Source organism: Agelaius phoeniceus, chromosome 10 (assembly GCF_051311805.1).
Source record: "Agelaius phoeniceus isolate bAgePho1 chromosome 10, bAgePho1.hap1, whole genome shotgun sequence".
NCBI lineage: Eukaryota > Metazoa > Chordata > Aves > Passeriformes > Icteridae > Agelaius > Agelaius phoeniceus.
In genome coordinates, this window is record NC_135274.1 from 8,240,834 (window position 1) to 8,263,276 (window position 22,443).

Consider the following 22,443-nt stretch of genomic DNA (forward strand, 5'->3'; position numbering starts at 1 on the left):
AAGAACAAAAATTTGTTGTAGAGCAACAAAATTTAAAGATTTGGTCAACAGGTGTTTGCACCAGCTATTCATGACTTCACCACTTGCAAGTTGAAGCACCATTGGCAGCATAAAGAGGAGGTAACTTTAAGAAATGTATTTCATAAATAGAAGGAAACTTGCTCAAATATGGTATAAGTCCTTTTGCAATCCAGGTCCTGGACTCTCCAGAGGCTTTTCCTGCTCTTCTGGTTAAATCAGGCTATAAAAGCAGTGCCCTCTGCTGCCCAGGACCGAGAGTGCTGGGCTAAGGGATGCTAACCCACACTCACATGAGCACCCTTCAGAGTGCTGTGCTATTTCACATGAGCTCTGCTTCTCTCTAATACACGTGTTTGCAGGAATTCAAACAAGCTAGATTCCCTCTTGCTGCCGGAGGTGATTATTTGTATTCATTGTTGTAGTACTTCCATTCTTTGAGCTCAGATCAAATGTGATCAAAGGGTTTTTAGATGGTCCTTGTTTATCTGAGTTGGAGGTTTCATAAGCAGCGTAAAGAAATAGGTTGCTCTGCACTGGTAGACCAATGGCCTCCATGAGCTTTGCAAAGTGAAATGTCACACTGCCTTTCTCTTCCAATGTATCTTCTGTGACAGCTTTCTATGATCTCTGCACAGCTGCTGCCACACCAGAGCTGGAAGGACTGATCCCAGTGCAAGAACAGCTTTTTATGAGTGCAGCTCCTCCCAGGGCTTTGGCTCTGGTTACTCTGGGAAGGAGAATTTGTGCTAGAAGCTCAGCACTGATATGGTCAGGGCAAGTCAGCTGAGTTGTTGGGAAGTGGCTTGTCATTGTAGGGGTTTGGACCTTTGTACAATGGGCAAGGCTGAGAGGAAGCCATGGAATGTTGTGGAGAACTCTAGAGTGCTTAGGGGAAGCTGGAGATCATGTAAGAGAAAGGTCATGGGGAAAAAATATCATTTGAGCATAGTTAGGCATAAAAACTCTCTTAGGAAGTATCTTATGGATGGCTCGTGGCCATCCAGAGTTTGGAACACCAGCAATAATGTTTGAGGATATCTTGTGTTCAGACATCAGTGTTGTGAGATCAGTGAATTACTCTGCTATTCTCAGGGCTTTGAAAGACATGTAGATTCAAATCAAAATCCTGAGTACAATGCAGATGACAATTTCTTTTCCTGAGCTCTTCTCTATGTTCCCCAGCTGTGTTTACTTCCTGCCCTGAGTTATGTAGCATGGCTATATGTGAAATAACATCCTTGCCTGTGAAGAATCCATTTGTGTCAGACCTGCTGATTATCTTCATGCAAGGAGAAGGGATTCATGCTGGGTGACTGCCCAGCCCTAGTATTTATATGGCTGCTGTACCATGCTTGTGAATGTGAAGAGATGCAGCACTGTTGGCCCACTTGCCCTCAGGACTGTGGTGATCCCCTCCTGAGAATGTCAGCGATCTTCCCAGTCCTGGTCAGAGGTGCCTGTACTGTCTCTTCTGCTAGCTTCTGCTTTCAGCAGAATGGTCAGCTGGCAGGCACCAGATTTATTCTTTTGGGGAGAAATTAAATGTATTTCTTAAGACCAGCAATAATATTTTAAATTTATTATCTGCACAATGCCATTTTTTCCAAATAGAAGTGAGATGCTATTGATACTATAAATAATGGCATTTTTTTAGGTTCTTACATGCTTTCCCATTGCAGATTTCTAGTGGTTCTCCTACAAATTACAACTGATCTTTTGGAGAAGGAAGGAGGACATGGGTTGAATTTGAGCTGGAACTTGGGTCTCATTCTCTGTTAAATCTCTGTGCTCAATTTCAAGAGATGCCATTCAGCAGGACTGCCTGCTTATAGCAGACATGACTTAGAACCTGTACTGACCTGACAGGTTCTGTGCACAGCAGCATCTTTGATACAACTAACTCCTAGCACAGGCTCATTGTTTCCAGCTCCAGGGAGAATCAGAAATTGCACATTTCAGAGCTGCCTGAGTGCCAGTGTCAGGATGTCAGACTGACAGTGATAATTATGCCCCAAGGAAAGGAAGACAGACAGGTTTGACATTGCAGCAGACTGTGGCTGTCTCATTTCATATGCTCAGTTTACGGCCAAGGGGCAATCAATTTTAGCCAGGGCAATTAATTTATTTAAATCCAATTTGACATTTGGCTAAAATGGTTGTGTTGGAGTCCTCTCCACAGGGAAAGGTGCCTGGGAAGGCACTCGGTATTAGCCCAACACAGCTGGTCTCAGTAATTAGGACCAGACGGTGCAGCAGGATGCATGCACCCTTAGAGGACAAGTGCTTACTGCTTCCAGCTTGATCTACAGTAGAAGCAGGGACTATCTCACAGTTGTACACACAGGAGGTGAGTAGTTGGAGAATGAGTTTGGGAGAAAACCTCAGTTATATTTGAAAATGTAGGGATAGGTAGCTGCTCCTTTTCTGCCTGGCTACAGTGGCAAGAGAGCAGGAGTGAGGGCATATTTGTGGGATGTATGCAAATTTCTGAATTATGGGACCAGGGTCTTCTGCTGGACCTTTGTTGTTGAGGGATTTAAGCCAATGGACTACCTCACTGAAAGCCTCTATTGCTTATCAGTTCTTTAAAGTAAAAAGCAAACAAAAAGTCTGGATATTTTAGAAAAGATCTTTGTAGCTACTTCTTCAGCTATAAAATCCTGTTTTCCATGCAGGATTGTGTAACAGGCTTCAGAAGAGTTCTCTATGAAGGCCAAGAAAGGGATTACCCTGATGCTGGGATGTTCCATAACGAAATCCCCACAGGCTCTCCTTATTCTCAAGAAACTGCTTAAGGCAGTCTGCCCAGTTTGCTAACACTACTGGGTGATCCTGCATCACATTCCCCTTTTTTCCATCTTCCCCACTGTCTTCTTGTTCCCCCTCTTTTCTTCACTGTCTTCCCCAAACCCATATTGATAAGACCCTTTTACCACCTTGCTAATACTCTGCTGTAAAAGTCATTAAGACTGAAAGCAGCACCACAAGTCAAGGTGAGAAGGCATGGATCAGAGCTCCAGCTTAGTCCATCTGTCCTTCCCAAAAGAAGCATTCTCACTCTGACACCACTGAGTCGTTTTCAGGGAAGGCATGGGGAATACTCTGCATGGGAATCTCCTTACCTTTGGATCAATGGATCTAACATTGTTGGATCAGAGTTTGCTGGACATGGTGATCCCTTCTGTGGTGAAACATTCAGAGGCTCTTTGATGGGCTCATAGTTTTTGAGCGAACCTGTGATATAAGAGAAAGCCAAGAGGGTGTTAAAACAGTAATTTTCCTAATTTACCTTTACTGTATGTAGTGGCTTGCTGACACCAAAGGGCAACAGGAAAACCACAAGACACAAAGGTGGTTACATTTTAGCTTTGATTGTCAAACAAGATTGAAGTGTCATCCGCTTGTATAATGCAAATGCAGCTGAGAAAAGGTGAAGTTGGATTTAGGGCACCAGTTCTTATGTATGGGAGTAGCACTCTCACACTGCAGGCTGGGTCCCAACACGAGTGATTTTCAGTGCAGTTATTTAGGCAGAAAATGTTCAGCTGTGTGTGGCTGTGCATGCCAATATTTGGTTTGCCAAATCAAGGCTTCATTACTGCTCTGCTTTACTGCATCTGCATTCTGAAGATGTTCAGTTTACTAGATAAATCAAGGTTAGAGTTGGCGAGAGAGGAGCTTTACTTTTAATTACTTCTCCAATTTCCCTCAGATGAACCTCTGATCCTTTCACAGGGAGTCAAAGTTGCATTAAGTCCAAGGCATACTACTGCAATAGTTGGCAGGAGAGTATGCATCTCACTTTTCAAATGAAATCTCCTATTGTTTGAGGCTTGTTGATAAATGGCCTTGCTGTTTTTTATTAGAAATATTTTGGTCTAAGTCATAATTCTGTTTATCTTTCACACTGGTGACAGGACAGTCAGGTCAGTGCTCTGACTGAAGCAGGGTGCTGATTCACCTTTTAAATAAATTTTCAGAGGGAAGGGATGACATCCAGAGTTTGAAAACTTCCTAAAATAGAGCCAAGGCCTTATGAAATAGTAGTTTGCGTTATTCACTTTCCATAGTTTAAACACTTTATCCTTCTGTCAAAGATTGCTTAAAAAAACCAAAACAAGCCAACAATTCTTCTTCCAGTTAAAGAAAAGCATCTATAATGTTTTACAGCTCCTAGGCTATAAGCCAAAGCTGGGCTGGTGCAAAGGGTGCCTATATGGAAGCCTTCCCTGAGCTGGATTTAGAAAATTTTAAATGGCTTTTCAGTGATCTCATTTCTTGAGTCTTTATTTTTTCTCATTTTGTATCCAACTCTGTCTTTTATGTCTTTTCCTGTCTTTTTGCCTTCCCTTCTCCTCCCCTCCAGTTGTTCCCTAAGCAAAATGAGAACAGGTTAACATTTGAGCTTGAGTCACATTCTTGGATAGCTGCTGTTCAAATGGGTTGGAAGGCAATATAAAATAGCTCACCCATCCCTTGCTTCCATCCATGCATGTCAGCAAATGCTGTCAGAAGTTCAAATGGGGCTGGTTTAGAAGCACCCACTGTCCAGTTTCAGGAGAGGGAATGGATTCAGGGAAGTAAAGAGACAGAGCAGAAATGCTGCTTACACAATCCTAGCTGAATTTAAAGGCTGTAGCTTTGAGGAGGACTTGCTACAGTTGCCTCAGAGAAAGAACTATTGCTCCTAGCCCAGGTGTTGCTGTACAGACTGGAGAAGGGACACGTTCCCCAGTGTGCTGAACAATTGCAGGCATGGAAGGAAAAGCCCTGTTTGGAACCAGTCCTGTTTCAGTAGTGGTAATACAGAGAGGGGAGTGGCAGAGAAGCACAGGTCAGCATTGTGGATGCTGTAATGAGTTGCTAAGAGAGAAGCCCTTCTCTTAGCTTGTCCTTCCTCAATGACACAGGCCAAGACACAAGGGCTGTCCTCCTCTGCTAACATCCTGATGCCATGATGCTGCAGATCTACGAAGAAGGTGAGTCCTTCAGTGATGGTGCTGCTGCACTGCCAGCTGCAGATCACAGGGGTGAGGACCTCCTCGGCAGCTGTGGGGACACTGTGACACCCGGGAACGGGAGGCAGGGCGGGTCTGTGCTGTGCTAGCTCTGCAGCAGTGCTCTGGGAGGCGGGGAGAGGGTGGCTCTGCTCTGGTCCTGTCTGCACCCACAGGGTGGAGAGCAGCTCTGCTCCTGCATAGGCAACACTCCGTTTATCCACAAACTTCGTTGCAACAGTAGCAGAATATTAAACAGGAACTCTTTTCTGCTGTGTGCTTGGAAACTTGGAGAAAGGAGGGAATTTTCCTTCTGTCGGTGCCACAGGATTGAATGGACCTTTATACTGAAATTGCATGGCTCCCTTGGTGAGGCAGGCACAACACACCTATTTTCTTGGGGACATTTCCCACACCCCTTTTATTTGGGGGGTGGAGGACGTCTGTTCTTTTTTTTTTCTTAAGGAACTTGATCTCCTTTCAGGAGCTGAAGAGGTGGCTTTACTGCTACATAACAAAGCAATAGCTTTCAGTGGTTTGCACAGCATGGAACATAAGCAGTGGTGTATCATCTTGATTGTACATCGCCAGCTATCCAAAGTTCATAGTCCAGAGCATTGATTCCGTTAGATTATAACCTGATAAAAAGATAAGGTAACTTTGCTGTGAAGGAGTTTTAAAATTCAGTTTCTTGAAGCATCTGGGAGATGGAAGCAAAGGGCATTTTCTACGTTCCCAGTTCCAGGTCTCTGTCATTTTGGACTTAGATTAAAACCACTTTAATTTCCTTCATGTAGCCCTGTTTCCAGTGCTTCTCAGTGTGTTGCAGTAGCTCATTTCCTGGCACTCTCTTCATTTCTCTTATCTTTCCCTTGCTTCTTTCACAGACAGCTGCTCAGACAAGGTTCCAGCTCTGGCACCTGAAAGATGCCTGGTTCCAGCCTGGCCTTGCAGTAATGCTCTGTACTATTCATACTCAGGGAAAGCCAACGCATTCCTTTTTTTACTGAAGCCATGGCTGAATGCATGTATGTTCTGGATGGTGCTCCTGTTGTTTCAACCTCCTTGTTTAAAGGGAGCCTAGGTGTTTCTTACAGCTCTCTTCAGTGCAAAGTAGCAGTAACTGCACTTTCACAGAAGTCTTGTTCGTCCCTCAGAAGGAACCATTGCAATTTCCTCTGGTTTTGCTGACTGTTTTCTGTACTTTTGAACATTTATTTCTGTATGCTAAAGTCCCTGCTTCATTGACAGCTTCATGTCTTTCTCTAAGTTATTTTTCTCCTACAGAGCAGAGGGGTGGCAGTGCAGAGTCCCACATATGTTTAGATTCTCTGTCATGAAATGTCTTTAAACATCCAACCATTTTATATTTCCAAGCTGAAAAAAGAAGGATGGCACTCCTCTGCCCACTGTGCTGTAGGGCAGAGGTGTTCTGTTATGTGCTGACAGCTGAGCTGCTTTCTATCTTCCTGTCCTTCTGTTTTGTTGACTCCTCTAGTTCCTAATCTCACTGGAAAAAGAAGCATAATGCTGTTTGGGTCAGTACTCACCTGTAGCATGCTGCATGTGCGTTGCCTCTCTCGAAGTCTTTCTTTTCCCTCTGTTTGGCAGCCTCATGGATCGGTAGTACCTGGAATTTCTTTGAATGGCAATGTACTGTGTGTGCAAGTCCCCCTCGTGCGTCACTGGGTTAGCACCTGCTGACTCTTCCTCACCTTCAGAGACCGAACCTGACTCTCTCAGTACCTGCTGAGAAAGGCCCTGCCAGAGCCCACCAGTGGAGAGCCTGTGGGTGGCTTCTCTCCCATGCTCCTCCATGGCTTCCAGAGCTGGTCTCTATAGCAACTGAGATGGTGGATCAGCAGCAGAGCAGCAGAAGACAGGTAGCCTCCACAACTCCATCAGCTTTATCTGAATTACAGCTGGAGACAGATAAAACAGAACGTAACAGGAGAAGAGAGGACAAAGTTCTGGTTAGTTCAGAGGCCATAGTCCATCATCTGATTAGGGTAACAGGGACTATACAGGACTTTTTATCAGAGATCATTCTGACATCATCACCTTACAAGGCTTATTCTCATGTCCTGAACATTGCTTTGATATGTTCATGGTTGCCATTCCATGACATATGACAGATGTTACTGGAAGAATGTTGTATTTTGGTTTGGTATTACTGGTTGATTTAGAGTGTAAAACAGATAGTGCCCATGTCCTTTTTTATGAGGGTGAAGATGTTACTGAATATAAGGTAAAAGCTGAAGAGAAAGCTCAGTAAATCTGTCTATTATCTGTATACTCCTCCATGTAACAGAAGAATTAATGCCTTTTAGAGGGCTGGGTGCTTTCTAATACTTATCAACAGCACTCATGCCTGCTGTGCAGGTAAGTGAAGAAAAATCCATAACTGTAGGGCATGAAGGTAGAAGAGACAAGATTATAGAGTGCAGAGGTTTGATTTGCTTTCCCAAAGTTCCCCTCAAGTGCCAGTGTACCTCCTCATTGCCACAGTGACTTCAGCACAAAATTTCTCTGCTCTTTGTGTCAGTACATGGACTATGCCTGGACTCCCAAGAATTTTTAGGAGGCACATCACAACAGCAAAACATCAGTTGATCTTTCAGCCTTTGTAGGGCTGGGTAAAATATGAACAGATTACTTAAGCATTCTCTGGTCCTTTGCTGAATTCTTTCAGCTGTCAGTCTTCCTGAATATATAATATGATTTTGTGACTGATGGGGTGTCATGAGTAATAGAAAGAGATGCTGTATAGAAAATGTGAATATAAAATTGACAGCAAGCTGAGAGAAGGGCATAAAACTGTGCTGTGGATTAGTTAGATGCTGTTTTAAGAAGTCACATGTATCATTGGTTTGTTATGTTACAGTATATCCAAGGCACCAGATAGCTTAGAAAGTAGGTGTTTCAATTTTTTATGGGTCTTCTGCAATCTCTGTGAACTCATGTGTTTCCACAAACATTTCCCATGCTTGTCCCTGGGGTCACTCTAGCAGACCCTGGGACACCAGGGACAATTGGGCCATCATCTGTGAATCCTCTGCTTTCCAATATTTTTTGAAGGCACTATGATTTATCCTTATAAAGAGAAGGTCACTCCCTGAAATCATGCACTGGGCATGAGCTTCTTGGCTCTAGAGAGGAGAAAGTCTGCTTTCTTCTTTCATTACCTAACCACAGCATGCAGCTCTAAATTTGGATCCTTACTTCAGTTCTTCCTTTTGGACTGTTTGGAACTATGGTGGTTGCTCTGGGACTGTTTCCAGAGTTAATGGAAGTGTATGAAGGACGTATTTGTCAGTGGTGGTGTTAAGTTTGGTTTGTAAACTACTCTGAGGTACAGAGATTCACTAAGCCTGTTTCTTTTTCTGTGGGTGTGTGGAACAACGAAATAAAAGCAGCTGCTGTTGGAGAAAGTTTGAAAAGAGAGAAGAGGCTACTGCTTCTCCTCTGCCTTTTTTTGTCCTAAGACTAGAGCCCCAAAGACTTGATCCTTGCAACTGTGATGGAAGTATGTCTTCTAAGTGGACTACAATTAATATTACAGCGGTAATCCTACTTAACCCCAAACTCTAACAATTGTTACATTTTTATTTATTTCTCTTCTATAGATTATTTTATGCCTTGGCACTCAAGGAGATGAACCTATGACAATCTCCTCTACATCAAAGTTCCTCTGTGCTTCAAGAGGCCACCCCTTGTCCATGTGACTCATACTGGGGCCTGTCTCTGTCACAACCTTTGTCAAGCTGATGAAACTTGCAATGCTTTGCAAATTGCTGCTAGTATTTTATTGAAAAAGTGGATAAAGTTTTCACAGGAGCTGCTCACCAGTCAGGAGTAGTTTCAAAACCAGTAAATGTCCAAAGGGCCCATTAGGCAAAGAGATGCACATGTGTGCATGGAGAAGACTGTTTTCCCCTTTCACCTACCTGGTGAATATGAGAGTACATGGATGTCATTGTTGAGCTTTTACAAAGATCCTTGGCAGAGAAGGAACCCCCTGCATGGGCAGGTGATACTCAGCTGGGTTACCCAAAGACTTATCTGTATGTTCAGTACCCCTGGCAAAACTGTGTGCTTCACTTTGCCAGATACTCCTTTTGTTCATCAGAGGAGTGAAGGGTGCCTGTCCTGAAAACTTAACTTGTTTCCAGGTTATCAAACAGTCCCTAACAAACAAGATCCTTGACCAGAAGTGAAGATAGCAATGGATGAGAGAGAGACTTTCATGTTTTCTAGGAGAGGTAGAAGGGGCACTTGTTTAATGTGGTGGTTATAAACAATATATACTGTTTTTTACTTTCTTCAATTAATAATTCAAGAACAGAATGCATTTATGAAGTCATACTTCTGATTTCAAAATTGATACTCTAAGAAAGTACTGAAAAACCATTTGCTGATATGTCAATCAAATAGTCCTGACTTTTCCAGTAATTTAGGTATATTAAAAAAACTAGGGATATGTTTGAATGATGCATTCAAATTTAGTATTACTTTTTTTCTTGTAGCAGTCAAACTGTTCTTTGACAGAGAATAGCTCAAGCATGTGTGGACCTTAACTGCCTCTGTCTGAGTGTTTGTAGAGAATTTTTGAAGAAGGTACTCATCTCTGATGGTCAGAGGTAGATGAGTGCCAGGTCTTTTGTCAGGAGTACCCCCTCCCAAGTATATTCACATGCCACCTTGAAATCACATGGCTTGAGTCACCACTCACCTGAATGTGCTTTGCAGGCAAACACTTCCCTGGAGCTCATGGAGACCAAAGCAGCAGTCTGTAGGGAAAAGAGAAAGATGGCAACAGTGAAGCCAGAAAGTGATGCACATACAGCAACACTAGAAATATGCATTTTGACTCACACATAATCCAGCCTCCAGGAATTTGACTGTATATAAATTTTACTTGCTTATGTAAAAAACTGGCATTTACCAGCAAATGCCATGAATTTTTACAAGAACAGCTGAACTCAGGGATGTTGGGTAAGATGCTAATACAAGCTGTGAAAGGGACTGAGGTTCCTGGAACAGAGTGGACCTGGACACATGGATGTGTGTAGGAAACAGGGAGCACTGCTGCCTCTGGGAGGATGGGACTGGAGGTGTTTTCAAGGCATGGGCTGGCTGTGGATGGGACTACTGTATAAAGAGAGTGGACTTAGAGGGATATCAAGAGTATCAGATGTATCAAAGGTGTTTTAGGTGTAACTTCTGTTAACCAGTTAGGGCTAATCAAAGATAAGGATGCTTTTAGTAGCAGAGCTGCAGACTGAAAGCTGAGATTGCAGCTGTGTAGACCTGCAGGTATTTCAAGTGGGTTTAATATGGACAGTTTGATGTGGGAGTCTGGAGCAGGAGGAGCATTCTGGCACCAGTTGAGCATCTCTCCCTCATCCTACGATGTGCCAGGCAGGCACAGCTAAACGAGTCATGGTAGAGGCAGACTGTGTGGTCTGTCACTGGTGGCAGCCCCGGTGGGCACTGGTAGCAGAGGGAGCTGCTGGGGGCTGGCAGCCCTGGAGAGCCACCTGCCTGCCTCAGCTGTTGCTGAGACAGGAGGGGTGCAAGTGGTGTCTGAGCTGCTGGAAAGAGCCACCTCCTTCCCTGCCAAACCTGCTGCTCCACACACCCTGGCCCCTCTCTCAGTGGCACTTTTCCAGAGCTCCAGCACAGCAGAGCAGGCAGCTGGATCATGGATTCTTTGCCTCCCTAGTACTTTGCTGTCCTGGATAATGGGCTATTTTGGTGTGCCTGGTGCTGGCCCTGATCTGACAGCCTGTGTCTCTGGGAGGGTTTTTTCTGCATCCTCTTTTCCACTGCCACAGGCATTCATTTGTGTGGGAATTATTTGGTTCACTGTTGTCAGCCTTCCCTGTGATAGAAGGGGTGCAGCAGGACAAGACTAGTGGCTCTCCTTGCTGGTGAATCCAGTCCTTCAGTAAATTCCTAATTCCTCTTTAAAGTGCGAAGGTGTATTGGCTGACTGAAAAGTGTTAAGTACTGTAATAAGGAAGTAAACACAAGGATTTTGAAATTAAAACTGCTCAATTTGCTGATACTAAACAACACTGTTGCCCAGCCTGGAAGAGTAATGAAGATTGCTTAATTAATACCAGAAGACAGACAGAAATCTCCAGCTGTGTAACTCAGGGATGTTCCAAAGCAGAAAATAACAGGTATGACTACAACTTGACTGAATGCTTTACCTATATAGGGATATGCAGTCACAGAAGAATTCCCTTTGTCTGACTATGTCCCTACCACCACCAGGAATGAAGACAACAGTATTGATGTGTCTGAGCGTCCACTCAAAATATGCAGGTGGGTGCTTTCATCACACAGGGCAGTGAACGCCTACTCTGAGTTACCTAGTGCTGTTTTAGTTTTGCCATCAGCTCAAAGCCATCCACGGCTAAATGCCCCTGTAAATGATGTCTAGTTCCACATCATTTTGTTTTGGGGCTCAATGCAGAAATTGCTGTCTAGGCTGTAGCGTGTTTGTGCTGTAGAAAGGCAGAAAATCTTATAATATTTTCTTCCTTTTTATGTGTTGAAGTCATCTTAAGTGTAAAAGCCCTATTAATGACTCATCTGGAAGGTTTATATGTTGAATATAGGGATGCACCTTTCATCCAGATGAACCAGATAGAGCTCTTTTAGGACAAAATTTTGACTTCAAGCTCTTATAAATAACATGGCTCCTTTAATATTTCTTCTTTAAATAGTGTCTGAATGTACATGCAAATGCTAATTTAGCTGCATCTTAATGGTTTCATTTTCAAATGTTTTTCTTAGTCTTGTGCAAACCAAAACCAAACCTCTGCCTCCCACCAGCATCAGTCCCCTATTACATCCCTGCTCGTGTGTTAGGCAGTGACTTTTGTCCATCTTACATGGTTTTAATTGAAGTGGAATGTCATCTCTAAACTCTTTCACTGTGCATGATAATGAGGCAAACCCAGCTCTGCTGGTATGCATCACAGTCCAAAATCCAGCAGCAGGCCTTACTCATCGACAGCCGCTCTTGCTCATGCGGGTGCCAAACCCTCAAGGAGTGCCACATGCGAGAGGACCCTGGCAGAGGCTCTGGGGCTCTGCCCAAGCTCAGGCCTGCATTTGCATTGGGAGATATTTCTGTCTGAGTCAGGGGAATAGTAACACCCACAGACTCAGCCCTAGGCTCTGGCAGATTTAGATCTCAGCAGATGCAACTATGAATTCATTTAGCCTCATCGGTGGTTGAGGTGAAGACTTGGAGTCAGTGACAGTGTGGTGCTCTCACTTGTCCTGCTGAGCCACCCCTGCTCCAGGGGGACTGACTTTCAGCAGAAGGATGTACGGGTGTGGTAACATCTTACCCTAAATCTCTCACAGCCCTCAGCTGCCTGACTACACAAATATTTATATTTTCATTGTTCCTGGTTGGGATCCCCATCCTTGGAAGTGTTTACAATCCTGACACTTCCTATTAAAGGGTGGCAAAAGACAGTTAAGTGCATGTCCCTGTCCAGAGCAACGTACATGACAAAGGAATTTCAACTATTTAGGTGCAAGGCCAAGGTATTATTTGATTAAGGCACAGAGGTGGAGACAAACAGGTGGAGCATGAGAACAGACTGACCAGAGAGTAACACATGGACCAATGAGGTTCGCAGCAGAAGCCAGAGAAAATGAGACAATAAGTTTGAGAATGCTGGCTGAAAGAATATCAAATAGTTTGACAAATAGAATATCAAATAAATTAAATATTTTGTGCTCATTTTGTAAATAAGATTGAATTCTATAACCAGCCTTAACAGAATCAAAATACAACCACCCCAATTGTGAGATAGTCTTTCAGCTGAGGAAGCTGACATAATGGTTCTATTGCCATGATTCAGTGCTGGTACCTTATTTATAGCAAGCAAAACCAAGACAGAATTATATAGTTCATTACACTTTTGTGACAAGAAAACCCTTTTTGTCTTGCACATGTTACAGAGAACCTGTTTTAGATACACTTCAGAGACTAAAAATAAATACATTGGACCCATATAATAAATCCACCAAACTATGTGCTTTCGAAACCCTAAGACCAAGTGAATGAGGATAGAGAGAGAAACCAGTACATTTAAAGTAGCTAAAAATTACTCAGATGTTCTTGCTAGCTCTAAAAATATTTCTGGAATGAAGTCTGGCATTATGGGTAGCTCTATGCATAAAGGTAAGCCATGTGTCCCTAGGACCACCAAGTAAGTGTGTTCTACAAATGTTATGACACATGACATAACAGAAGAGGATACGTGCCTTCATACAATTCCCTCTGCATGAAACGAACTATTTCACTACTTCATGTAAATTAACCCATTTCATATACATATATATGTATATATATCTATCTGCTTTTTATTATAAAACTAATATACCAAAAATCTGACCTTATTTCTATTCCTTTCCTTAAATTATTACACATGCAATGGTGAAAATGCACCTTTGCTTGAAGATTTAGAGAGAGCCCTGAGAAGTGAAATGTATAAACCTCATCCTTGTTCTTCTGACATCACTGATATCTCTCTACTAACAAGAACTCCTGCCTCTAGAGGAAGCCCCCTTTCCTTCTTCCTGCGCTTTATGAAATGTTCTTGCCATTGATGCCATCCCATTCCTTATTTCTGCTGAGAAGATACCAGTGAAATAGTTGCTAAGTAGCTGTGATTGAAAACTCATGAGGTTTTCCAGGCTTATCTCGAGAAGGTAAGTGAATAATTAAAAACTAAATCCCTGTACCTCCTAGGCTGGGGGGAGTACACAATTAATCAGCTCAGGGCTTAGGGGCAAATTGCAGGATGTAGCCTCAAAGCAGGAGATACCCATGTACTCTGCAAGTACGTGCACAGGAAGGCTCTCAGCAGTCTGCCTGATGATCTTTTCTGTTTTGCAGGACTGCATGTGGGAGTTGTGAGTCCTTGTTCCTTTTTGTTTGTTCTGTTTGGGCTGTGTGAAGCCTTCTAGCCACAGAATGTGTATGCAACGTAGAGCTTACTTAAAAACTTAAAGGACTAAGGTATGGAAGCTTTAGTCTATGATGAAATTATTTAGTCAAAAACATAGTATGAGAAATAATATCCAGGGGATAATGCCTTGCTGAAAGCAGAGAGGTTTAGTAATGCTAGGACAATTGGAAAAGGAGGATTAATAGATGTCTTGGTTGAAGCTTTTCAAGACAGACTCATTAGTAAGCAAACAGGCCAAGTGTCCCTTGGGCAGACAACACCTGTGCTGCTCTTGGGGAAAAATATAATGATGCCCATTTCTATTTCTAGATTTGCTGGTTGTGTATTAGACACTTGTTATGGAAGAAATGAGCATGGGTGGTTGTTTGAACTGCAGAAAGGTAAGAATTCATAGGGTTTTTCATTTGAAAGCTTCCATACAGAAGCAGGGAAAAGAATTTTGTTGATCAAGAAATAGCAGAGTTCTCACTTTTTCCTCCCTTGGTGTTTATTGGGTGGAGGGTCTAAGGAGTGCCTGTTTGGTGAATCTGCTTGCAAATGTGTAGCTACAAGAGAGCCAGGAGTCACTAAGACATCAGCATCCTGTTAGGCTGGTTTCTGCTAGTTTGAAAAGCCAGGCAGGTTTGGAGTGCTGGTATGCCATGCTATCCTTGTCAACTGCATCAAGCTAATTTCAGCTAATTTCAAACATGACATGAGCTGATTCTATTCTTACAGCCTGTTACTCTGACTGCATGGGTCTTTAATAACTCAGGAAAAGCACTTGATACACAGCTCTGGAAACTCATTAGCAAACAGCATTGACCGATGCAAACTTCCTCTTCAGAACGGCCATTTTTGGACCCTGGTGTGAAGAGAAGCTTGCTGGACTGCAGCTCCCAGAGCTGCCTCTTCTCTCCCAGTACTGTGGGACTAGCCCAGTGCTTATGCAATCAACCCCAAGCTTTCCCCACTTGCTTCTAATTTGCCAGCTGCAGCACTAGCCAGCATGGCACTGTAGAAAATGAGGGACATACACAGTGCTCTGGCTGCATGTATATGGACAGGGAGTGTCCATCTTCTTGTCACATTAGTGCCATGCTGTCTGCAACTGCAATTCTATAGCTCACTTTACCCAAGTGCTTGGAAAGGTTGGCAAATCTTTCCTTTCTGAATCTTTCCTTCTAACAGCAGTTTTTACCCTCCTCTTCATTCCCAGTTTTTAAGCACAGAAGGAGGAAGGCTGGGACGAGGGTAGTTAATCTCATAGCTGTGGCACAGGATTGGGTTCTGGGAGAGTAGATGTAATTTCTTAGCTCTACTGCAGTTCCCTGAGCAATCTTGAGCATGTCAGTTCCCCCTCTCTGGACTGGGAGCAGTATATTATAGTTTGTGAATACTCCTGCATTTTTCTAGTCTTTTTTCTTCTGAGTTACTTAAGCAGGAAATCAATGTAAGTGCAAGAGCATGACATGAGATAACCTGATGTGCTCAAAAGAACTCTGAAACATAATGTAATTAAAGGAAAAAATGAACTAGTTTGAAAATTCTCCTGGTTTTGGTTATTTTTCATTTCATGTTTTCTACATTTCAGTCCCCAAGTGAAAAGCAAGCATCTTGTTTAGATTTCTAGTTCCTCAGTGGCCCTGCTGTTCTTTTTAAGTTTTATTTGAGCTGACTGCAACTGCTCCTAAAAAAGGTTCTTGTTTTAGGAATTGCTCCCTTTTGGAACAGCAAAGTCCAAGTTTTGCAGATTGAGTAACCTGCTTGACCTGTTTTATCATAGACATCTGTTTCCAAGATTATTTCACATAGGAAAGAGAAGGCAAGAGGGAGATGAGACTTCCAGATTGTTCCAGGCTGTTACTGAGTCTTGTCAATTTTCCTTATTTTAGATATGATGGAGCAGTTTCCATGGGGTGCTGCTTGGAAACATGCATTATTTTCTCCAATAATTATTGGGGGGAAAATTATAATTGCCTATAGAAATCACAGAACAAGCTACTTTCAAAAGGAAAAGCTGAGTGAAATCCCCAGGCACTGGTCACATACTCAGGGACAGATGAGGGTAATTATATTGTTAAAGCATTTTACATTGTCTTGCAAATGTCCTGGGCAAAATATAGCAGTGTGGGACAATGGGTTCTTTGGGTTCTTCTTGTCTGGCAGTTAGTGTGGTGTTTCATACACACTCCTGTATTTCTTAAAGTAGTTTCAAGTTAACAGTCCCAATTTGTATCTATAGAAAATCAGCTCTGAATAAAATACCTGTCTGTCTCATAAAATGGATTCCAGCCAATTAGTACTTCTTGCAGGTTCAGCAAAATATTCTAAATAGCTTTCATTATTTTAGTACAATTTCCTACTTTAAACTAGGTCTGGAAGTGACAGCTCCACTCTAACGGTCAAATCTGTTGCTAGTTTAAGATCAGAAGAGCTAGCTTGTTCTTATGAAATTTGAGTCCTTATTTACTTTTGTGCATTTAAAAATACACATAATTGCTGGGAGAGAGTTCACAGCTACACTGGATTCACAGCAATTGGCCTCCTGAGAGTGAAAGGAAAAATTGGCTCAGGGGAAGGATCAGCCTGGAGGTAAGAGGAAAACAGGCTGTTTTTCATATTTCCTGTCTTTATTTATATATATATCTTTTAAAGCAAGATCACACATAAACCATTTGACAGGAAAAATCACAACTTGTGCTGCCCCTGGAAAAAGACACACAGCTTGGTTTGGTTTGGGAATGTTTGCTGTTCAGTTGGTCATATTAATGCCATTCTGTGCAGTCTGGGTCTCCCCTCTGACTAGGCTTCCTCCCTGTGGGTGGTGGATTTTATGCCTACCACCTTGTGCCAGTGGTGTCTCTCCTCTCTGTCAGCCAGTGTTTCAACAGTGTCACAACTGTGCTCTCTCTGGCTTGCACAGGACTCCTTCAGTTCTTTCTTGGGCACTGGGTTTGTGCCTTTGTTTGTGGCCTGAGGTTTCTTCCTTGGGCAGTTCCTCTTCCAGTATCCCCCCAGAACAGGATTTTACTCACCTGACATTCAAGGGCTGAGCCGGTCTCTCATTTGCCATCGGGATGAGGTATTCCAAAAATAGTCTGAGTTAAACTCCCCCAGATTGTTAGGGATTTGCAATTCAGTTGTGGATCCAGAGGCAGATATGTCCTACAGAAGTTTGGTATCCTTCAGTCCTTGTACCTTCATGTCAGTTCTGCTTGTGAGTAAAGTGTGCCTCAGATTTTGTTTGCTCAGTTTCCAGAGTCACAGCAAACACAGTGTAAAGGAACAGCTTTCTCTTTACCCAGATAAGTTAGTACAAATATGCCCTGAACGTCCTTTGCACTGCTTGTGCCAAGGCTTAATGACAGGGGATTGTTAAACCTCCCGTATAAATCTTTAACAACTGGGTGAAACTTCAGTCCAAATCTGCAAACTCAAGTGGAAACAGTAAATAGTATTTGCTTCCATTTTTAAGGCCCACTGGATGAGAAACTGCTCTTGCTTTACATTATTTACAGCCATTTGAGATGAAAAGACTTACATGTTTATGACTATTTTTAGATTGCCATTTCTTAATTTCATGTGTGTTCACATACCTGGGCACTGGGGTGGATACAGCAGAGCCAGCCTGGTTTTATTTTAAGGCCTTTTGGATCAATCCAAATGCCTGTGATAATTTTCCCTCTTGAAATTATTTCTTATTTCCAGGCTACTTGCTTGCTGTGATTTCAATGTCCCTCTTCTGGGGGCATCTTAGGCCCAGTGCTTCAAAGGAAGACAAATATTAGTGATTGCTTAGATCAGTGCTATTCCTAGGAGAGATTTTTCCCCTCATCCTTGGATAACTCACTTTGTATTTTTAAGACTGCATTTGGGTTGACTCTTAGAAAAAGCATCACATAGCCTGCTGAATTTGATGCTAATCCTTCCTTTGGTTTTTATTTTCATTTTGAAGTTCACTGAACTTGCCAAGTGTCTTGTTAGTTTCAAAATATTTTAATTGGTCACAACATTACTCTTTTTAAAATGCAGCTGTATTCCCAGCCTACTCCATGGAAGATGTTCACTGAATTAAGCTTGGGTTAATCTGAACTCAAACATCATAAATTTATGGTCACCAGTGTCAATGTCTCTTTATACCAGCTGAAGGTTTGGCCTGGCATAGAGGGCTGCCAGCAATTACTCCTGTAATGATTAATCAAGGTCACCATCAGGCCTATGCACCCCTGGTCTGAGAGCTGGCAGGACTCAGGAATGAAGGATGCAGTGGAATTTGGGCTCCTCTCTGTTGCAAGAGTTGCCTAGGGTGAATCCAGCTGGACTTGTGCTTCAGACTTGCTTATCTGAGTGTCCAAGCACTGCAGAGTACACGAAGCAAGGAACTACGGTTTTATTGCATTTTCCAGTCATTAAATTCCTGCAGTGACTCCTCCTCAGTGTTTTTTGGAAGGCTAAATAAATCCTGCTTCTACAATCCTCTTTTTGTATTCAAACCTCACCACCACCTCTCTTCCTTTGCTTCTCATAGATCATGCCATTCATTTTGTTAACGAAAATAAAGTGTATTTTCTTTTTTCTTTCAAATGGGCAAAGTAAATGGAGAAATGGTGTAATGTGTATAATAGGCAGGCTGTTTTTTGGGTGTTGTCTCACACAGGGTGAGGAAGCTTCCCTGTGACAAACCCATGACTCACCATGGAGTGCCAGAAGGCTTACAGGTCTGCTATGGAGTAATGCCCTTTGAGTTAAGGGAATATTTTTTTTATTTTGTCCATTTTTTTCACAGGGTGAGGAAATAAATTGTATTTACTGTGAGAGAGGCATCAGCAGCAGGATTCTGTGCTTGGCAAATTCTGTGCTGATGGAAATCAAAAGTAATATAAAGTGGAATCAGTGGAGTGTGAAGGAGTACAAACCCAAAAAGTACCAGCTCCTCGTGCCTGTTGTACCTACAGTTGATAAGGATAGTGAGGTGCTCGTCTCAAATGTGCTCAGAGGCTCTTTTCCCTAGCTAGAATTGGCATTAAAAGAAAACAGTGGATGCTTTCTCATCCAAGGGACCCTATTTCCCAAAGAGCTCTGCCTTAGTATTTGCTTCTTACATTCATAATTATTATTACTTTGGCTTTTTCTTGTCTTTTTTTTTTTCCTTCCCAGACAGATCAGACTTAGTCAAAGCCCAGGTCTGTAGGATTTACCTTCTGCACCAAGGCTACCATGTTCCCCAATGCCTGGAAGGCAGCACATAATGTTTTAACTTAAAACTTGCAATTACTGTGTAATTGCTGCTTCACATGATCTGACCCCACAGACCTCTTGACCTGAACTACAGCTGCCTGACAACTACAGCAGCTACACTGTACAGCATAGCAAAACCACTGAACTACCTGAGCCAGCCTTGCCTTTCTAATGATGTTGGGAATCAATGGAATCAGGTTTGAGCATTTTGCAAGCAAAATATACATTGGCAATTTTTAATGGACTGCTTGTCACTCACTAGATGTACCATTTCTTGTTTTCCTGCTAATTTCTTTTCACATATGCTCATGAGCATTAGCTTCTGAATTCTCTTCCTCAGCCTCCATTTGCAGCTATTGCCATATCTTTCCTAAAAGGTGACACCCAAAACTGAACACGGTCCTCCAAATTCAAATGCTCCATTGTTCAGGATTCTGTCATTATATTATCTTCTGCATTATTTTTATATCCTCTTATTAATGCACCCACACACCCCATTTGCATTTTTTAACCTTTTTAAAAACGTTTTCATTACAACAATCAGATATAAGGGCAATGAAGTAAGCGTGGAACAATAGCAGTGAAGATTTTGATCTTCCTCAGACCTAAACCTGTTTTAAACTTCAGTGGTGACACTGATTTTGATTTACACTGAAAGGAAAGAGGAAGGATCAGGCTGTGCATGTCAACAGCGGGACATCCATTTTTGATAGTTACTAAGGAACAGTTTTGTAAAATAGTTTCAGAACAACATGTTGTTTGGGAAAAGCACTTTTTCTTTTATCAGAAGGCTGGGGTTTTGCAAATAGAGGTTTGTGCTGTGGGCTGGAGGCTGAAGAGCAGTGCTGGAGCCTGGATGCTGGCATGGTGTTGGTGGCTGCAGGGAAGCAGTGCGGGGTGCCTGCGTGTTGATTGTGGGACTGTCCTGCACAGGCACTGAGATTGCCTAATTTTAACCTCATGGCAGGACTAAGCAGCACATCCTTCATTTTAGGAGTAGACTTAGCCTTTCTTAGCTTCTGCACAGCCATGTCTGATACTGACTGGTCCTGGGGAGTGGGTCAAAGGCAGGGCACCCCAGCTGGCTGCAGGGGAATGTGTGGGATCTTACTTAGAGAGGATGAGCCGATAAGGGGAGGTGGGAGGTGGCAAGAGGCAGAGGTACTCTGCCATATGCATGCTGCCACCATTGCCACCACACCAAGCCACACTTGGGACTGTCACTCAGAAGAGATGGACAACCAGTTTTAAGCTGCAGCTGGGAAAGGTGATTTCTGTTAAACAAATGAGTATTTATGGGTTGTCTGGCTGCAGAAGCCAAGTGTGTGACTCAGAAAATCACCTGAATAACACTGCTGCTAGCCAGGGAGAAGAAAAAAGGGGAAGAAATCCATAAAGCAATCATTCATGTCTTGCTTTCAGGCAGACTGCACCTTAGCAGCCTCTTCAATATCTTTTGTCCTCCATTAATTGCTGCCACTTTACTTGACTCTGGATTTTCTCCAGGAGCCACTGTTAAAAGTTACTACCTGGTGGATGTCAATGATACTGTCTCTGGAGGGACTTTTCCTCACACTGTTGTTTGATTCCAGGTAATGCAGTGAGATACAAATGCCTTCAGTCTTCTCTTGTGTGCCCCAGTTAAGGCCAAGCTTTACCTGCCCAGTTAGGCAAGGTTCATAAACACGGGGTGTGGTTTCACCATGCAGCTAATTAGATCCAATGACTAAGTGCTAGTCTGGGTCGTGTGTTTGCTCTTCCTGTCAGCAGCTCCATGCTCCTGCTCCAACTGCAGATTCTGTTGCTTGATGGACTCTTGCTGATGCAATCCAGGACAATGACCCAGCAGAAACAGTTCACTTGTTGTTTTTTTTTCCCCCCGGATTAATTTTCTGCCAGTCTCATATCCTCTGATGGCTTGCCAAGGTAAAATGAGGATTCTTGCTGGCACAGGAAAGGATACAGGGTTGCTCAAGAGAAACAGAGTAATATAGAAGCATTACCTTAGTTTGGTTGCTCAGCTGATTGGTTGTAAATCCACACCGTTGCATCTTCCTATTTGGCTTGCCCAGATCAACCACAACTGCCATGAAAAAAGGAGATTTTTTCCATGACTAGCAAGATCTCTTCACAGGATTATTATTCTCATTCTTTCAGATCACTTCAAAGACAAGAAGTGTTAATGGCAGCAATGGAAGCTCAATAGAGAAGAGAGGAAAGCAAGGGATGCAGCAAGAAAAGGGATTGGAAATGGGATACTGCTGTCATTTCTGACAGCAGTAGCACAATGTAGTTGTGAAATTATTTGCTTGGGTACTTGCAGCATCTGCAGGTGCTGCCTCTCAGCCAGCCAGGGCACAGCTGGGAGAAGGGATACTGCCATCTCTTTCTTCCTCAGATGTGACCTTAGGCTCATGCTCTCCTCCCTGTGCTTGGTTCCCCCCAGTAGCTCCTTGCCTGCAGCTGCTGGGATAGTTTGGCCTTTGAAACACTTCCACAGAGGCTCTGGGAGCTGCACCTGAATGCATCAGCCTGAATGTATCATTCCTGCATTCCTGCTTGGCCACTCCTATGTCAAACCATTTCTTATCCAGAAAGAACATGTTGGTGGATTGGAGGTGTGTGGAGACAGAATGTTAGATTATCACAGCACCATCACCTGTTGGTTATAACAATTTTATGGGTTCTTTAGGCAAACTTTCCCAGAGCTCAGTACTCTGAGGGAAAGCACTGGGAGTCCACATGCTGCAATCAGAGGAACTTTGCCTTCCTCAGCACCAGGGGAGTAGAGCACCAAGAAATAAGACAGCATGCTGAACTGTATAGAACGAACAGCTGTGCCACAGTGCAGCAACCCATGCAGGTAGAAACATGCTGCTTAATTACTATGGTAATGTAGAAGTCTTTCCCTTTTGTTTGTCTGCCTCCCATGGAACCACCCCTTATATGCAAAACAGGTTTGCTATTTAAATGTCAGCTTGTGTTTATATGCCAGCTGATAGCTTTTTCTGGGGATCCAAGACAGCTGACATTGCTGCCAACATAAATACTTTTGCGGGTTGGAGATTACTTGGTAAGAATGTGGTGAGCCTCCCTTTTGTCTAATCCAATAGGAGTGGTTTTTGGTTCTGTTGTTTTTTGCCTTTTGACCTGACTTCCAGAAGACACAGAGTAAAAAGGTATTTTTTCTTTTCCTTTTC

The 22,443-nt window shown here is 42.9% G+C and overlaps 2 protein-coding genes across 25 annotated transcripts in view; one reads left to right on the forward strand and one right to left on the reverse strand.

The window, feature by feature from the left end:
- NGEF (neuronal guanine nucleotide exchange factor) overlaps positions 1–6,853 on the reverse strand; it is a 37,630-nt gene extending 30,777 nt beyond the window's left edge. Inside the window, exons 1-2 of the mRNA XM_077183797.1 lie at positions 6,569–6,853; positions 3,144–3,255 (exon numbers count right to left, since the gene is read on the reverse strand). Of these exons, the coding sequence (XP_077039912.1) occupies positions 3,144–3,255; positions 6,569–6,836 (380 nt within the window). The 5' untranslated portion in view covers positions 6,837–6,853. The remainder of the gene's footprint in view (positions 1–3,143; positions 3,256–6,568) is intronic.
- Positions 1–22,443, forward strand: part of NEU2 (neuraminidase 2) — a 35,740-nt gene that overhangs the window by 5,197 nt on the left and 8,100 nt on the right. For 2 of the 24 annotated variants that reach the window (XM_077183803.1, XM_077183812.1), the window contains 3 exons: positions 11,245–11,351; positions 13,513–13,763; positions 14,333–14,403. The exons of 4 other annotated variants lie outside the window; for them this stretch is intronic. In XM_077183803.1, coding sequence (XP_077039918.1) covers positions 14,362–14,403 — 42 coding nt within the window. In that variant the 5' untranslated portion in view covers positions 11,245–11,351; positions 13,513–13,763; positions 14,333–14,361. Of the gene's footprint in view, positions 1–4,977; positions 5,001–6,778; positions 6,902–8,720; positions 8,740–10,997; positions 11,207–11,244; positions 11,352–11,463; positions 13,764–14,332; positions 14,404–22,157; positions 22,423–22,443 lie in introns of those variants that run through there. 18 more of the 24 variants (XM_077183821.1, XM_077183813.1, XM_054639603.2 and 15 more) reach the window with 16 other exon arrangements.